The 12,894-nt window shown below is 38.9% G+C and overlaps 1 protein-coding gene across 1 annotated transcript in view; it reads right to left on the reverse strand.

Annotated features, from left to right (window-relative positions):
- LOC144650845 (uncharacterized) overlaps window positions 1-12,894 on the reverse strand; it is a 76,799-nt gene that overhangs the window by 32,513 nt on the left and 31,392 nt on the right. Inside the window, exons 32-44 of the mRNA XM_078510606.1 lie at window positions 11,515-11,646; window positions 10,880-11,014; window positions 10,133-10,255; window positions 8,957-9,082; window positions 8,217-8,414; window positions 7,354-7,548; window positions 6,308-6,550; window positions 5,098-5,337; window positions 4,244-4,459; window positions 3,112-3,174; window positions 1,970-2,128; window positions 849-1,013; window positions 202-327 (exon numbers count right to left, since the gene is read on the reverse strand). Coding sequence (XP_078366732.1) covers window positions 202-327; window positions 849-1,013; window positions 1,970-2,128; window positions 3,112-3,174; window positions 4,244-4,459; window positions 5,098-5,337; window positions 6,308-6,550; window positions 7,354-7,548; window positions 8,217-8,414; window positions 8,957-9,082; window positions 10,133-10,255; window positions 10,880-11,014; window positions 11,515-11,646 — 2,121 coding nt within the window. The remainder of the gene's footprint in view (window positions 1-201; window positions 328-848; window positions 1,014-1,969; window positions 2,129-3,111; window positions 3,175-4,243; window positions 4,460-5,097; window positions 5,338-6,307; window positions 6,551-7,353; window positions 7,549-8,216; window positions 8,415-8,956; window positions 9,083-10,132; window positions 10,256-10,879; window positions 11,015-11,514; window positions 11,647-12,894) is intronic.

The raw sequence follows: 12,894 nt of genomic DNA on the forward strand, positions 1-12,894 counted from the left end.
TTAAGAGTACCGAAACAACAGTTTCTTCCCCAGTATGGAGCCAATTGGTATTATCCAGTCACAAAACCGTAGACGGTATTGTTTAAGTTTCTCGCGCGCTATGGTAACAGTCACATTCTCGAAGTTCCGACTTTGGAAGGTCAAAGTGGCAATAATTAAAAAATTTCAATTCTCTATATGAAGCATGTCAAGAAATCTCACCTCCAACTTTTACCCACGCGACGGTTGGTGTGGGATCTCCTGCAATGTAGCATGCAAGCGAAATGGTTTCGTTCTCGTATGTTGTGTGATCCGAGGCTGGAATAGTCTCTGTTATGCGAACAGGGGCTGGAAGAGAAAAAATTGTCATAACTTCTCAGTATAGGAGGAATAAACTAAACGTAGTTTTAATAATAATCAAAACTATAACAAAATTTTCAAACGTGATTGGTTATCAGCAGTCCGATTTCAGAACTATTTGGACAGTGTACGCGTCATGCTTGTAATTGGACAGTGTAATAGGACAGTTAATTACGCGCCATACCTGTGTTATTGGACAGTACGCTTTATTTTGCGCGCGCTGTTGTGCATTTTGTTGAGTAGACTGTTATGTTTGGCAGTATTCACCAAGACGTTTAGCCATTTCACCGGTAAAGTTTGTTTGTTTCTCAAATTTTGTCATAGTTTTGATTAATTGGTAACAGGACTTCGTGTCGTCCAATTCTGTCAGTAATCAGACTCGTAATTAAAAAAATCGGACTCCCGCGAATCACTCGTATGATTACAGACCGAATTGGACTCCACTCAGTCCTATTACCATTTTTAATAAGCGCTCTTTGACGTTTGAAATGAATTGTGGGACTACTTACACAAACAGTCCTCCAGTGACGTACTTCCGGTGCTCGCTGTATTCGTTCCTGCTGGGCATGCGTAACACTGGGTTTGCTGATCATTATTCTGGTATGTGCCCATTGGACATTCCACGCACGGCGAGATGCCATTGTTAGTAGAGTAGTAACCAGGTTTACAGATCGCTAAAACGAAAGGCAAAAGAAAAAGAAATGATACCATTGCACCTGAAGGGGTTTAGTTACGGAATCTCATACTTAAAGTGCATATGTTAGACAGATATTGATCGAATCTTCTTGGAATCCTGAAGTGAACATCGAATAAAAGTCGACAGCGTTTCCTCTTCACGGCTTCTAAGCCCTACAAAAAGGCAAATTTCACTTCCGGTTGGGTCAGAAACCGCGCGAAGTGGGGAACTGGGTTTTAGTGGAGGCGTGACGTCACAACAAGAACGTCCACAAGAACCAAACAAACAGAACGGGATTATACAAACGGAAAGTTTGTTATTCCACATATATTTTCGTTCAAATTTTGTTCAACAACAACAAACCAGAGGAAAACAGGTAAACTACTCGAAAAGCATTCCTGTTTTGACTCGACTAGCCCCAGGACCTCACTTTGCGCGGTCTTTAATCCACCCTGAAGTAAAATTTTGCGTCATTAGACGGCTGAAGCTCGATAAAAAAAAAAGATTTCGGTTTATTTATTTTTTCCGATGTCCACATCAGGATCCCATGTAGATTATATCAAGGAAATAAAAATATCTGTCATATACGCTTAAAACTTTAGTAGTCATAAATTGGCGATCTTACTAACCCCATTCCTCCATTTTACCTCGTCTTTCGCCAACAAAAGCGTCCCCTATGTAGGCTAGTACCTACCTTAATACTACTACCAGGTAGCAAATTACAGCGCAGGATCTATTTTATCTTTCTCGCTTGCGGAGCAAGTCATATAATAAATGGATTTTAACAGCCAGCAAAGTCGTCCAGTGAACCGCCTGATTAGATCGAGCGCGACAGTCAACCCGATCTGGCATCAAAAAGCTTATGTGAGAAACTTTTTCCTCACGCTTAGACATTTCGTTCTTAAAAACTGCTAAAACCGCAGAAGTAATTGCAACCTGAAACGTATATCTTACGTTTGCAGTCTGCACTTGATTTGGACCCTGTTATGACGCTGGAAGAGTTCTTTGGACACGGCTGGCATTCCGTTTTTCCATCCACGTCCTGATAAAAGCCAGGAATGCAGTCCTTACATGTCGTAGTGCTTTCGCCATAGGTTCCATGGGGACAGTTCACTGATAACAACAAAAAGCACAACGTTAAAAAAAAACAGGTTATTGAGTTTTCATTTACCAATGATCAAAGTTATTTTCATAACAGCCATTAAATGGCTATCTTACTGAAGTAGATTACACCGAAAGACATGAAGGAGATAAAAAGAAGAAGATTGAAATGATAACAAAGCTCGCAATTATTTTTTTTAGTGAGAAAAAAATTGTAACCAAGATATTTCCCACTGCATATGTAAAGTTAACAGATGACGTCGCCTGTTTACTAGAAGTCTCTTTTCCAAGCAGGGCGCCTTGAATGGCCATCGTGTGATAATTCCTTGATGAACATTGCCCTCGCGATTTATCATCTTTACAAAGTAATGTCTAAACACAGATTATTTTTTTAACCTGTCGCTAATTTCTCGCAGTCTTTTAAAAAATAGTCGACTTTTGTTGACACAAAAGTGCAACACTTCATTTTTAACGGGGAAAATGAAAACTGGCACTTGTTAAAGCTTAAATGGAACTTTGCAACTCCCTGGAGAAAATTTGAATCGAAAGTTGCACCACCACCACCATCATCATCATCATCATTATCATCATCATCATCATCATCATCATCATCATCATCATCATCATCATCATCATCATCATCATCATCATCATCATCATCTTTTTATCTCCTCGCGCCAGTGGGCGCATAAGGCCTAAGTTTTCTCGCTGACTGTTATATATTTCTTTTTATGAAAGTTGTGAGAATAAAGTAGTACAGGCGATTTCCCTCCTCTGTTTGGTATTGTTTTGGTTGTGTTAGAATAAAAATTAAATGGAGTCTCTTTTGTGAACGAAACTGTTAATTGTTATAATTAGGGAGCAAAAGTGGCCTAGAACTTAAATTGCTGTGAACTTGAGAGCACAAATTTGTTAGTGAGCCAAAATTAACAAATTTCACAGAAATCACTTTTAATACTATACTTTCGTAATGAAATCACCCGGATATTACTTACAGCAAATGCTCTCCAACAAAATGGAACCGCCTTTGCAGGGTGTGCCATCGTACGCCACGTACGCTAAAAGAAAATCAAAGAGAACCTGATAAGTATCTAATGGATATGGTTGTATGAGTGTGCAACGCGTGCACCTTGGGCACCTAGCTTGCTCAAGGAAGAGAAAGGAATTAATTTGACACATGTACAACTCTGCTCTACACGTCAGCAGAAGCGTAGACAACAAAAAACACATAATTTAATTATTCTGGAAATTTACATTTTAACACCTTAGCTAGCGAATTCATGATCCTCCCGTCATTAATCCTTACAATATATTGTTCCACGCAGTAAAAATAAAACGAAGCAACTGAAAATCTTTAAGTCTCTGCTTCTTAGCCAGAAAACCGACAATAGACACCTTTTGCTATAATTGTGCACTGATTTCGAGGATCAGGCTTTATCAAGGTCATTACCTTGTATAGCATTGCGCATCCTTACCACGCAGAATTTTCCTCGTAACTAGCGCGCGCACGTTAACAAAATGGCCGCTTTTTTTCTATGCAGCTTAGTCCGCGAGAAAAATAAGTCGTCGCTTTTTCGTAAACGAGTATGGTGACCTATCATTTTTTTCTCATATTTTGGGTGTAGCGATCAAGTTCTTTCTGTAAAATGAAGACATATCAATTTCTATGTTTGAAAAATAAATTATCACTGAAAACGTGCACTTTGCCAGTACTCGCAAAGGAATTATTAAGGAAATATGTGGTATATACAAGGTCCTCCTGTTTCTAAACAAATATGGTGACCCCCCCCCCCCCCCTTTTTTTTATTTCAAAATTTAAGTCCCCTTAAGGTAATCATCCAGTAGGCAAAGTTTGGTTGAAAATCTCTGTTCAGTTCCATAATAAATTTTTGGGGCAATGTCCTTAAGGTTAAATCTGCAGTCAGATATCATAAATTTAAGCGGTTTTATGTCATGAAACGCGTAAGCTACTACTTAAAACACATTGTTATATTGACCAAAATGTCCAGATCCCAGTCTCGTTGACACTGAGGTCATGGCCGTGGAAGGTCTGAATGCGACATTGCCACAACCGGTCGTTTGTGAATAAAAATAAAAACTATAAACTAACAAATATTCTTCTCTTACGCCAGCAGTCTGGTGGCTCAGTTAAAATAGACACTCCATCATCCCGAGACACCCACTTGTTGCCAGAACAAAGGTAAAAAGGATTTTGGAATAGACCAGGTAATCCAGGAGGAGAAGGATTGAAGAAAAACCCGTCATTGCATCTCAGCTGCAAGAACAGACCAAGCTTAGTTGCGGTTCCGTTTCTTGGATTTGGAATTGTGATACAAGTTGAACCTGTAAGGTAACAAATTACAATGATTACAATGATTGTTTTCTTCTGCTTTTATGTAAATAAATCAAAACAAGGCAATAAACAGTACTCAACGAGTTCCTTGTCATATTTCTTCAAAACTTCAACTTCAAAAGGAAAATGGAAAATGGATTTCCAAAACTTCCCTAGTCCCTCACTTGAGGGACACGTTCAGTTTCGTTGTAAACTTAATCAAAGAAATTTATTAACAAATATTTGGAAACCCCAGCGAGATTTATTTTGAAGACAATAAAATAATGTGCTTCTGGTTCTTGATACATTTATTAGTTTATAAGTCTCATCAGTTATAGAATTACTCATTGAATCAAGGGGACTTTTTCTCGTGGTCTCAAACATATAATCAGTTGATGTTCACGTTTATCATAACTCGATGGAAACACTGTAAGCCTTCTTTATTTCTTAATCGGAACACCGGGGAAGAGAAACTTAACGTAAGAATGAGCGAACGAACGAGAGGACGAACGAACGAACGAACGAACGAACGAACGAACGAACGAACGAACGAACGAACGAACGAACGAACGAACGAACGAACGAACGAACGAACGAACAAACGAGCGAGCGAACAAAGGAACTGACAAGCTTCACAAAGTGACGTTACCTTCTAGAGTGATGTTAAAGGTGCAATAAGCGACATTCCCCGCTGCGTCAGTAGCAGTATATTGTATTGTTATCGACGTAAATGTCTGCATTTCGAACCCTGGATCACGATTGGACAACACACTGGCCACACCAACATTGTCGGTGAATGTAGGCGGCGTCCACGTGACCTGCTTTTGAAGAGAGTCGGTCTGTTCTGTGATGGACGCGGGACAACCCTGGACTGAGGGCGGGGTCACGTCTGAAATCAAATAAAAACAGTAGGTTGAAATGCGCTTGATCGACTTCAAATCTCATGACTCAAGCTGAAGGAATGAATCAAAGCATTTAATAGCTTAGTGAACCTAAGAAATATGCTTTTTTCCATCAACAAATAAGGAAACAATCAACTAGATGATCATAATTAGCAAGTTGAGGAGTAGAATGGAGGTAAAAGATTACGGGAGGCTGAAAAAAAAAAACAATATACTAACTTTTGCCAGCAAAAAGAGAATTAACGCAAAGGCAGTGTTTTACAATAACTGAGCGAATTCTCGCGCGCTGATTGGCTAATTTGTATATCAATAAGAGTACAGACGGATGAAACAAGTAAGCTGCCGCAATCAGAAAGTTTTGTCAAACTTTTTTTTATTTCAACACTGTATTCTTGATGGACATGATTGTACCACAAATCTAGTTGGAAATCATGGGTTAAAACTGAAGAAACCATTGCAACCGTGACCTTAGAACGAAAATATGAGGATTTTTATTGAGGATTCAGACCTGAAAATGGGCGGTGAACCGTGTTTTTGCGGATTATTTTATGAACATTTTTCACTGGATAAAGGTTGGTTGAGCTTTTCGAAAATTTCCTTGCATTTCTGTCTTATTCTTACTAAACTATTAATTCAAGAGTCTGTGATTCTCCAAATTACAGCGATGAAATTCAGATTCTGCGGAAATCGCATCTTCCATTGACTCTTGCAATTCTTTCCTTTGTTTAAAAATCAGTTTTGGCTTTTTGTTATTTTAAAAACAAATTGACGTCACTTTTTTATGCGTCTGTCCTCTTATTGATGATAAATTTCATCATAACATTGTCAAAGTTTGTTGTAAATCCACTCGCCTAAGACTACCATTCTGCACTTTTGGTCTCTGTTCCAATTCCGTTCCTTTTCACATCTGTTCCATTTACCCGAAACATTTCGCCCTTGATAACAATAAAACCTTACCATTTACAGTGATATGGAAGCTACAGCTTATCTGTGTTCCGCTGTCACTCGTCCCCATCCACGTGACCCGGTGATTACCAACAGGGAAAGGATAATTCTCATCGTAGTTGCTAGGTGACACTGTCACGGTCTTCATGTTGGTTCGTGGAAGCTGCCACTTGTATCCGAGCACCACTGTGGACTTGTCTGGCTCAAGTTCCTCAATTCTATCGATTGGACACGCAATCCATGGATCCGTGTAAACTGTAAAGAGAAACATAAATTTAATAAATCTAAGGATCTGTTTCTACACCCATAACCCTTGTCTTTCATCTTTTAACAATAAGGCATTAAGATGCATGCATACCTTCACTTAAAACGTGAGATAAGATAATGGGTGAACCATTTAACATTATTTTAAGTATGTACATTCATACGGTATCGTGAACTCTGCAAAAGTTTGAACCTGACAAAATGTTAAGACAAGCAAATTGAGCATCTTTTCTTTGCATTCAATGGAAGGTTCATGCCAGGATAAGTCGGCATCACTTGATAAACATTCTTTAGACTATGCAAGATAGCAAATAACCGGCTGTTTTTTAATGTGCTACAGGTTTAATTGTTTCTTGACAAAATGATATTTGGAAAGTAATTCTTTTTTGGAAGTTGCTGAACGATAATTTTAAAAAATAATAATAATAAATTTGTTACGCTGTTTATTTTATCATATCCTATAATTTAGAATGCTTAAATTACTGGGATTAAACTCTTACAAAAAAGAATAAGCCTAACGCGCGATACAGCATCTTCAAAAGAGAGTCAATTTGATTGAAAACATTTTAGTGCTATATATTTTCGATACTTAAAAACTTCCAACCAAATTGATCAAACTTGCTAAAGGTACTCATGCTAATCAGGTGGGCACCTTGAGGCTCCCTTCATGTGACGGACCAAAAAAATGGGTCGATTTTTTTCAAGCCCTTTTTCTTTTTTATAGTGGCCGGCCGTAGCTGTGACTTAGCATTGGCATGCTAAGAGAAAAGCTTATGGCACGCAAATAAACTGACCTCTCACGCATGTCAATGGAGCGATCTCACTCCAAGAAGTATCATCTTGACATCCGGTGTACCTGGGACCGCTCAATTCATATCCGTCATTACAGAAGAAGACACATCGTGTGCCATACTCAACATCAGTTTGCGCGCATGACGAAGGGACCACTCCACCATTCTCTGGTACGGTTAACTTCGGACAAACAACCGCTAAAAAGTTCGAGAGGAAATAAAAAGATAACAAATATATAAAGACAGACTAAATATAAAACTAACTAACAGACTAATTGTCAGTAATCAATTTGGCAGTTTTGAAGGCGCACAAAGTTTATGATTTCGTACCTTTTGATTTCCCTTAAGGCCGGACACATGCAAACATGAATATATTTGTTCCAGTATGATCAACCGTTTCAGGTTGATTCTTTTGGCTGGTTTTTCGAGTGACATTGAAAAGTTAATCAACGTTTAGTTGATCAACGTTTTCAACGGGCATCAAATCAGTGGAAACGATTTATTTCATTTTAGGTTAAAAGGTGTAATTGATATTGAGTAGTTCATTTTAACCAAATGACAAAACAGCTCGAAAAAATTCAACAACCCAATTTAACCAACCAAAAGCAGGTGACCCGAATATATTTAGAAAAGTGTTCTTTCGAGACACTCCAGCCAAATTAACCAAAACAAAAAGCGGTGTCAGAAGATCACTTGTCGCTCTCAGAGCCTTCTTTCTACGTTCTGGTCAGCGGTATTGATACACGTACGTGCGTATGCGTAGAGTAAAAAAAGGCTTTACGGTAACAAAATTAGTAGCTTAGTGGTAAAGAATGCGCTTAGGTAATTTCATGTACGCAACATGGGATCTAGCAAGGAACACCTACGTTTACAATAAGGCACAGTTCCTTGCCATAATCCATCAATCTGACATGTTAATGATTGATCCCCGCCCGCCAGGTTGTGTCCAGTCACGCAGCCATATGTACAGACCGTGTTACGTCTGATATTTGCACGATCATCAGTGCAGGTGTCCGGGTTGATAAGACCACGAAACGGAGCTTCCAAGGCAGGACAGTAAATCTCTGCAAAACAGAATTGTTTTCACATCAACTGATCAATAATAACAGTTAATTTAACTAGAAACAGCGAGACGTATAATGTTATGAAGGGATTTCATTTTAAAATCGGGAACCCAGAATTTTTGTACCGAACACAAAAAACGCAACAGAACAATTTAAGTTCATTTAAGCTTTTGTACTAATTCCAAATTTCTAACTCATCAGTTCTTAGTAACGCCGGAGCGACGGGCCTCGTGCTTGGGAGGGAAAACGGAACGAAAACTCTACTAAAGGCGAAAGAGAAGAGGGTGGGTAATGGTTTTCCCCGGTGGCGGAGACCGAGAGAAATATTATTGGGGGAAAAGATTTGCAACACAAAGATGCGGAAACCACTAAGGGGTGGGAAACGGGAGTAAAAAGTACGATCAGAATCCCCTGTTAACCTCCCTCGCCCCAATCTATACGTGTTCTTCAACCCTGCTAAGGATTCAAGAAGGAATTTAGAGGAAGATGGAACTCAAATAAAAGTAACTTATTTATATTTTTTGAGTTAAATAAAGGTGTACCTTCGCAGTGATGGTTGTCGTCCATGAGTCGCTCGCCAGCCGGGCAAGTGCAGTAATATCCACCTTCATAATTGGTGCACGTATCTTCACAGCCACCATTGTCACCCATATCGCATTCATTGATATCTATTAAGACAAGAAGAAAGTAAATTTAACACCCTTTATAACATAGAAGGCACAATTACTGAATTCTGATTATTATGCGGGCTACACTTGGTTGGCTTCTTGGCAGCGCGATTTTGAGCAGAATTTAAACGTCGCTTCGGAATTTGACTTCAGTTCCCCGAGTTATTTGACGGAATACCGAAGGTTGAATCGCAGGAACAAGAGATTATTTCCATTGAAAACGAGAGAACTTGCATCAGACACTTGGCGAGTGAGCGACCAAATTCATTCATGGTAACAACTGACTTCTTCGTTTCACGTTTGTCAAATACGGCGTAATAACATGCAATCCAAGCGAAGAGTTCTACCAGAAAAAAAGGAGGTGGTCATATATTTAAACAGGAGAAATTGTCTGGACTCGTCGTTTGCTGATTATCTATGTTTGAGGACATGTCAACGGGTTGCAGCGGAAAGTTTCAAAATTTTAAAACAGGTAAATAAAATTACTTTTACTTGCCTCATTGAGTGTAAGTTTTGTTTCTTCTTCTATTTTCACGACTTACATTAAGAATAAAGCTTACATAAGCTCAACTGTCAACTTTAATTATTTTGTTCTAGACAAAACGGTTTGCTTGACTCTTGTCGTTTTTCTGTCTGATTTCAGAAAGGAATATTCGTTCCGCAGGCTAAATCTAGCTTCGCACCTTGATGAATTTCAAAAAACTTTGCCCTCTATGTTATAAACAAGCCAGTGATAACATGTTTCCTCTTCAAATTGTCTGAGTTTCACATAATTAAGTCTAGACTTCAAAACAGTCGTAGTTTTTGCAAACGCGCGCGGGATTCAAATGAAAGATCTGGAGCGAGTGTCAAGACGGAGAGTGAGGCTGAGGAGAGAAGCCCTATAGCGTGTAAGGCTCGTGATGATCCATGCTTTCCATGCTTCCGAGAAAATAAGAAAAAAAATGACTTTTTTGCAGTCTAAATTCAGTCTGACCTTGCGCCAAAAGTTTATATAATCGCGCTACACTGTGTTCAAGTACCTGGACATGACATGCCCATGTTCCCTACCTTCACAACCCATTTTATCGGCTTTCAGTTTAAATCCTGCTCTGCAATCGCAGTTAAAGCTTCCCGCAGTATTGTTACAAATGTGTTCACATCCAGCGTTGGCCAGGCTACATTCGTTGGAATCTATGAGAGTATTGAGATAAACTCATGAGCAAAGTTTAGAATTCCGTCTGTTTGTGTATTGAGTTACCCTTTGATTTCTCGTACCTCGTTGTGTTTGCTTGCTTCACACAATCAATCACTGTAATTCTACTCCCGTTTTCTCAAACCAATATTAGTCTAAAACTACTGGCAAGCTCGTCTTCAGAGAACCACAAGTGTTGGATCACTGAGGCAATAAGAACTTTTCTCCTATTACCACAATGCATTACGCAGTGCTGACGAGTCCCAAAGAGGACGACACAGCTGTTTACTTCTAGGCTTGCGGTTACCTCAGTCTGGAGATGAGCAAAGTGCACATACCTGAGTGTAGCGATTCCATTTCACTAATAACATAATTCTAATATTCAATTCCCTTGGAGGTTTGAAAAATGCGGATTACATCTTGTATTAAAAAAAAGTATTTTTTATGAAAAGCTTTCCAATTCAGTTAAAAAAAGCTCAAGCACTCCTTAAACTATAACGTGGGCATGCGGCGTTCGTTACGTTACAAAGCAACGGAATTTGACTTCTGATTTTCATAGCCAACTGTGATCTTCAGTCAATTGCGAAAAGCTGAGCCTGCTTTTGCTCACGGCCACTGCCTACCTTCACAGATGAATTCACTGTTCTCTTTAAGTTCATATCCCTGTTTACATGCGCAGTGATAGCTTCCCGGAGTGTTGACACACACACCATTTGCAATATCGCAGCCGCCATTGTTGACATTGCATTCATCCTTATCTGAGGACAGAAAATTTAAAAAAAAAAGGTTTAGTAATGTACCAACAACTTTTCTTTAAGGGAATAATTAAAAGTTTAAGAAAGCTAGATAGATAAAATTTAATCCCTACATCCAATTTCAAAATTTGTAAATGCATCGTCGTTGATGTCGATACATTTCTCGTTACATATGCTGGGCTCTTTTTGGGTGAATAGATAGTCCAACAACTAGAGAAACAAATTACATTAACCCGTGTTTTGTTAGTCTCAGCACAGTGTAGATGAGAGCTTACAATTTTTGAACTTTTCTATATTCAGGTCTACATTTTCTCAAACTGAGGGTCGGTAAAGTGAAAAACAGGGACGTTTTTCTCGTGATTTCAAAACGTCTTGGCCAAATTTAAGTTGTTCTACGATTTGAGCTTTTGGTTACAATATTTTCCGTTTTTAGCGATTAGAACAGACTGTTTTTTCCGTTAAACTTTCCCATCACCTCGTGGAGGCAGCTATGTTGCACTCACCCATACAGGTTTTGGCATCATAAGCGATAGTAAAACCAGGCCAGCAGCCGCACTGGACTTTCAGGTTACACAGGTTATAGCAAACCTGTTGACAGCCGCCATTATCAAGTTGACACAGATCTGCGAAGGCACCTATACATGGAAGAATAACCACTGTTAGCTACTGTTGAGTGGGAACTAAAAATTGGGGACTATAGCAACTCTTGTTTTTGACTAAATTTTCTCGATGTATTGACTTTAATGTAATTCCCTAGAAAAAGAACTGCTCATAGATTTCCAACCAAACTTTGTCAGTTGGTTGTTTATCTTAATGGGGAGTTAAATTTTGAAATAAAAAAGGGGGTCACCGTATTCGTTTAGGAGCAGGAAGACCTTGTATTTACCATATAATTCCTTATATTTCCTTTGCGAGTACTGCTAAAAGTACACGTTTTCGGTGCTAATGTATTATTCTGCCATAGAAATTGATCTGCATTCGTTTTATAGAAAGAATTTGATCGCTACTTTCGAACTAAGAAGAAAAAAGATAGGTCACCGAACTCGTTTACGAGAAAACGATGATTTTTCTCTCTCGCGAGCCAAGCCACATGGAAAAGAGCCGACATTCTGTTTATGTGTGCGCGCTAATTACGCGTAAAATTCTGCGCAGTAAGGATGCGAAATGCAATACTAGGGAATCACCTTAAAGACAATATCGAACGAAAAGAACAGTTACAGAGTTAGGTAGCATAACGCATGTCAGGACCGCAGCCGCTTTGAGGCAAACCGGGGCACTTGCGTCAGTCATTCTTTTATAGGGGGAAAGTAAATATCTAGGAAAATAGTTTAACCATTGATATTGCCTCAGTCATATTTTTCTGGCTAGCTCTGTATGGGTGAAGTATGGGTGTATGGGTGGAATTCTCTACCAGAATCGATCACTGGTTCGAGTAGCTTCTCTTCTTTTAAGAAAAAAATGATTAAATTTCTAATAAAATGAGTCTGAAATTGGCCTAGCTGCACATTCACAGCGAAATTACAAACTTATTGCTAACCCGAGGTGGCCTCCCCCATAAGCCTTGTGGTTTCTTGGAGGTCTCCTCGCCCTATCGTTTTACGTTATTTTAATTTGTATTTGTAATTCTGAAGTGGCAAATAAATAAAATGATGATGATGATGATGATGATGATGATGATGATGATGAAGAGTATGTTGAATGCAAATAAGCCTTGATGAGCTTGTTCACTCACGTGTTTCTTGCTATTTTGTGCGTAAGAGTTATTGTGGGCAATTCTGCCGAACACAAACTGGTTTTCAAATCAATCAACTGAAAATGCTCAAAATAAATAGTAGCTTGAAATAACAAAGAATAACACATGGAAAATCCTTGCCAAACTGAAA

Source organism: Oculina patagonica, chromosome 4 (assembly GCF_052425735.1).
Source record: "Oculina patagonica isolate OP01 chromosome 4, crgOcupat, whole genome shotgun sequence".
Classification (NCBI taxonomy): Eukaryota; Metazoa; Cnidaria; class Anthozoa; order Scleractinia; family Oculinidae; genus Oculina; species Oculina patagonica.